The 5,104-nt window shown below is 41.1% G+C and overlaps 1 protein-coding gene across 2 annotated transcripts; it reads left to right on the top strand.

The window, feature by feature from the left end:
* Positions 1–285: 285 nt before the first annotated feature.
* Positions 286–5,104, top strand: LOC113732355 (putative disease resistance RPP13-like protein 1). 2 transcript variants are annotated; one of them, XM_027258071.2, is made up of 3 exons: positions 286–4,367; positions 4,696–4,760; positions 4,883–5,104. In XM_027258071.2, the coding sequence occupies exons 1-2, from the start codon at positions 400–402 to the stop codon at positions 4,730–4,732; spliced, it is 4,005 nt and encodes a 1,334-aa protein (XP_027113872.1). In that variant the 5' UTR covers positions 286–399; the 3' UTR covers positions 4,733–4,760; positions 4,883–5,104. The 2 variants fall into 2 exon arrangements, with proteins under 2 accessions (XP_027113872.1, XP_027113870.1); XM_027258069.2 differs by having other exon boundaries at positions 4,696–4,765.

Here is a 5,104-nt window from a genome sequence, read left to right as displayed (position 1 = left end):
ATAACTCGGAGTGACTCGGTGTGACTCGGCTGAGTCAATCCGTCGCGGTGACGTCTCGGCGAATCAAGTATCTCGGTATCGTTTCGTCACGGTATCGTATCAATAGGGGCCGAGACGGTGACGACTCGGCCGAGTCGTCTCGGTCTCGGCCGAGACTTCGAACCATGTTTGGGATTGAAAAGTTGGGATGAATTATACGGTCAAGAAAAGTTAATGATCATTTTGATTTTACTAACTGTTCTGCAATTAAAAAAACGAAATATTATTAGTCCAAGCCCAAACACAGCCACAAGTTTCCCATCTTTCAATCTTATCTTCCCTTTCAAGTTTTCAGACTTTTTGCTCGTTGCTTACCTACACAATATAATCTGGAGAAAAAAAAAAAAAGAAGAGTGAAAAATGGCTATGATAGAAGTCTTTCTTGGTGCAATCATCAAGGTGATATTTGACAAGCTTGCTTCTGTTGATTTGAAGAAACTTGCACGCTCAGAAGGCTTGGATACTCAGCTGAAACGATGGAGCCAAGTGCTATCCCTGATTCAGGCAGTGCTTGATGATGAAGAGGACAAGCAGAATATGAGGATTGCTGTGAAGCAGTGGCTAGATGATCTTCAGGATTTGGCATATGATATGGATGATGTGATTGACGAATTCTCCACAGAAGCTTGTCGAAGAAAGTTGATGGAAGCTCAAGGCTCTACTAGCAAGGTAAGAAAGGTTAAAATCCCTTCCTGTTGTACAAATTTTTCTGTTAAAGATTATAAGTTCAACAGAAAAATGGCTCCCAAGGTGGATGAAATAACTAGAAGATTGGAAAGCCTGAAAGAACAAATCAAAATCCTCCATTTGGTAGAGACTGTAGCAAAGAGGCCGAACAAAACTAGGGATAGATTGCCATCAACTTCCTTAGTGGAGTCTTATGTTTATGGTCGAGAGAATGACAAAAAAGAGCTGCTGAAATTGCTCCTTTCAAATGAATCGAGTGATGATCAAGTGGCTGTGATACCAATTGTTGGCATGGGAGGGGTCGGTAAAACAACTCTTGCTCAAATGGTGTACAATGATGACAGAGTCAACGAATTTTTCGATTCCAAGGCTTGGGCTTGTGTTTCAGATGATTTTGACATTTTTGGGGTAACAAAGACGATCCTCAGAGCAATCACAGCAGGTGGGTGTGATTATGAGGATCTGAATATGGTTCAAGTGAAACTGAGTGAGGCCTTGACCAGGAAGAGGTTTCTAATTGTTTTAGATGATGTTTGGAATGAAAAATACGAGGACTGGGACATCCTGCGCCGCCCATTTCTAGTTGGTTCATCTGGGAGCAAGATAATTGTCACCACTCGGAATCAAAGGGTGGCATCAGTAGTGTCTTCCACTTCTGGATATAGTCTGAAGGAGTTGACAGATGATGAAAGCTTATGGTTACTGGCAAGACATGCACTAGGAAGGACAAATTTTGACAGGTACCCCAATCTAGAAGGCATTGGTAGGAGTATTGTAAGGAAATGTAAGAACTTGCCCTTGGCCGTGAAGACTCTTGGAGGGCTGTTGCGTGCTAGATCGACCCCAGATGAATGGACGGATATACTGAACAGTGAGATATGGGAAATAAAAGAGGATCAAAGTGATATTCTTCCAGCACTGAGATTAAGCTATTATCATCTTCCTGCCCATCTAAAACCGTGCTTTGCTTACTGCTCCATATTTCCCAAGGACTATGAGTTTGACAAATATGAGCTAGTATTGCTCTGGATGGCAGAGGGTTTTCTCGAGGAATCAAAAGCAAGTGATCTTATGGAGGACATAGGGGAGGATTATTTTAAGGAGCTACTAATGAGGTCCTTCTTCCAGCAGTCAAGTTCCACTAGTTCACGTTTTGTGATGCATGACCTTATTAACGATCTAGCTAGATATATTGCCGGAGATTTTTGTTCAAGGTTGACAGACGACTTGGAAGAGAACATCAAATGCACGATTCTTGACAAGGTTAGGTACACATCATTCACAAGTTCAATTTATGGAGCTTCACAAAAGTTTAAAACACTTCAGAAAGCAAAACATTTGCGGAGTTTCCTACCCGTTTCTGGCAAGTATGTCGGCAACTTTTACATCGCTAAAAAGGTCATAACAGAACTTTTGCTGGAATTGCGATACTCAAGGGTGCTATCATTCAGTGGATATGATATCTCTGATCTACCAAATTCCATAGGTGAATTAATACATCTAAGGTACCTGAATTTGTCTGGTACTTCGTTGAAAGTGTTGCCTGAATCATTGAGTAATCTTTGCAATTTACAAACACTACGTTTGCGCGACTGCTGGGGGCTGATTAACTTACCGGTGGGTATTAGAAAATTAATTAACCTGCGCCATCTTGAAAATTCCAATACTAGTCAATTGCATGAGATGCCTTCAGGGATTGATCAGTTGACGAGCTTGCAGACACTATCCAAAGTGGTTGTGAGCAAAAATGGTGGGTTCAGGCTGAATGACTTGGGGAACTTGTCCTTACTGGCAGGGTCACTCGCCATTTTGGAGTTGCAAAATGTTACGAATGTTCAAGAAGCACGGGATGCCAATTTGAAGAACAAGAGGGACCTTGATAAAATAGTATTGGCATGGAATAGTGAATATGATGGTTCTCTGAGTAAAGTTCTTCAACAAGATTTGCTTGAGGCACTACGACCACACACAAATCTAACGAGTCTTGAAATTAAGTTCTACAAGGGAGACAAATTCTCTTCCTGGGTGGGGGATTCTTCATTTACTAAATTAGTAAAAGTAAGCCTTAGAGGTTGTACACACTGCAAGTGTTTACCATCACTCGGGCAATTGCCTGCGCTCAAGGATTTGAGCATTCAAACCATGCTTGAGGTGAAGGCAGTAGGTACGGAGCTATGTGGCAAAGATTGCTTTCCATCGCTTGAAAGTCTAACATTTGATGACATGCCAGAATGGGAGGAATGGACTTGCTTAAGTTCAGCAGGAGAGAACGAATGCCACTTCCCTCTGCTCCGAAAGCTCTGTATAAGTGGCTGCCCAAAGTTGAAAAGCATTCCTGTTTTGCATCTTCCTTCACTCTCTGAACTGAACTTAAAAAAGTGCTCGGTGGGAATTGCAAAATGTTTTCACAATTTGACCTCATTAAACCAATTGCAGTTTGGGCAGATTATTGGGCTTGCATCCCTCGAGGATGTGTTCAAGCAGTTTCCATCAGGCCTTGAAGGTATCGCATTACATGAGTGCCATCAACTGAAGAATCTGTGGGGGTCAAGTAAAACTGTAAACCTTGTGCAGCTAAAATCTTTAGATGTTTCAGAATGTTCACAGCTTTCATCCTTGGAGGAGCTTGGCTCAAATAATACTGTAAACCTTGTGCAGCTAAAACGTTTATTTGTTTCAGAATGTTCACAGCTTTCATCCTTGGAGGAGCTTGGTGTCTTACCGACGCTTGAATATCTTGATATAAAAGGTTGCAGTGCTCTCCAGTCTTTGCCTACATTTTCTGGTCTTGACACATTGCGAATAGGCAGATGCTCAGCCCTCAGTTGCTTGCCAATGGACAAGTTGCTCCTCCCTCAGCTTAGGAGTCTTGAGATCAGCCAGTGCCAGAAACTGAACCTTACTCCGGAGATTGTCATAGAGGACACCAGCACATCGATTGAGATTCTGGAAATCACTGACTGCCCATGTCTGAATTTGAGAACAATGCTTGGTTCAGTCTACAGTTTTGCAAGTCTCCGGTCTTTGGATATTAGCGATTGTGATTATCATCTGGATCAATTGCCCACTCCAAGTTTGGAACGTCTTTCCTTGTGCAGATGCAAAAATGTTAGTTACTTGCCCAGTGGTTTGGGACGACTAAGATCTCTGTTGTTGTATTCTTGTTCAAGTCCTTTGTTATTTCCACAAGGAGATTTTCCTCCCACTCTGAAGTTTCTTGACATAGAGGCAGGAGAAAACTTACAGCTGAAGCCCCTGTCAGAATGGGGACTCAACAGACTGACGTTTCTTGAAAGGTTCTACATCCGTGGTGGATATCCAGAGCTGGAATCATTTTCTGGTAGTGGTGATGATGGATTGGCTTTGCTTCCTCCAACTCTTAGGTCCGTCACCATTCGTGACTTACCAAATCTGAAATCGCTCTCCGCGTTCTTGCGAGGTCTTACTGCTCTTCAAGATCTGAGTATCTTTAATTGCCCCAAGCTTGGATCCCTACCAAGGGGATCTTTGAGTAATCCGCTTCGAGCTCTAGAAATTTATGAATGCCCACTTCTTGAGAAAAGGTGTTTGATGGATAGAGGAGACTACTGGCCCATGATTGAAGACATTCCCATTGTGACAATACGCAGTGATGGCACCAGGTACGCAGAGATTTAGAGTTCCTGATTTTCACTTAAAATTATTGTTCAATTTTCTGACTGATTTTCACTTAAAATTATTGTCCAAAATTTTTTTTTGTTGACTCCAACAAATTTCTTGAATGGAAAAGAAGTGTCGAAATTCAAGTAGAGGAATCATATTACTGTTATGTGTCATGTGAAATTTATATTAGTAATTTCCTCCTTTAAAGCCCAGTAAATAATTTTTCTCACTTTTAACTAGCTTGAGAAGAAAATCAGATGTCAATCGTGCTTTCCTTACCATGTTAAATTGATTCTTTGACCTTTCAGCCTGTGTCTTTTTATGCAGATGGGGTTCGATGTTCTTTTCTTGTGATTTTGATTAAGCTGTGTGCACTCTTTTCACTTAAGATGGTAAGGTAATATATTCGTGTTCTATGATTTCTTTGCATTAGCTTATCAAGTTGATATTTTTATTGCATTAGCTTATTGTAGAGGAGTGATATCCCGAACTTGGGTTTATTTTTCTTTTTCAGGTAAAATATTTGTTGGCACGTTGACGTAGGCTCAACTCGCTCGGCAGATTGTAGAGGAAACTAATCACGGGATCTTTCTGCCCCATTTTGTTCTTGTGTTTTACTAAGTCCCTACAGTTCCTGCCTTGATGAATCTCTTTGTTGGGCCTTATTCTGATTTGTAGAGATTGTAGAATATAATATGTATATATGTATGTATATATATAATCACATGTTTCTTTC

Source organism: Coffea arabica, chromosome 2e (genome assembly GCF_036785885.1).
Source record: "Coffea arabica cultivar ET-39 chromosome 2e, Coffea Arabica ET-39 HiFi, whole genome shotgun sequence".
Taxonomy (NCBI): domain Eukaryota; kingdom Viridiplantae; phylum Streptophyta; class Magnoliopsida; order Gentianales; family Rubiaceae; genus Coffea; species Coffea arabica.
This window is presented reverse-complemented; position numbering and strand designations above follow the sequence as displayed.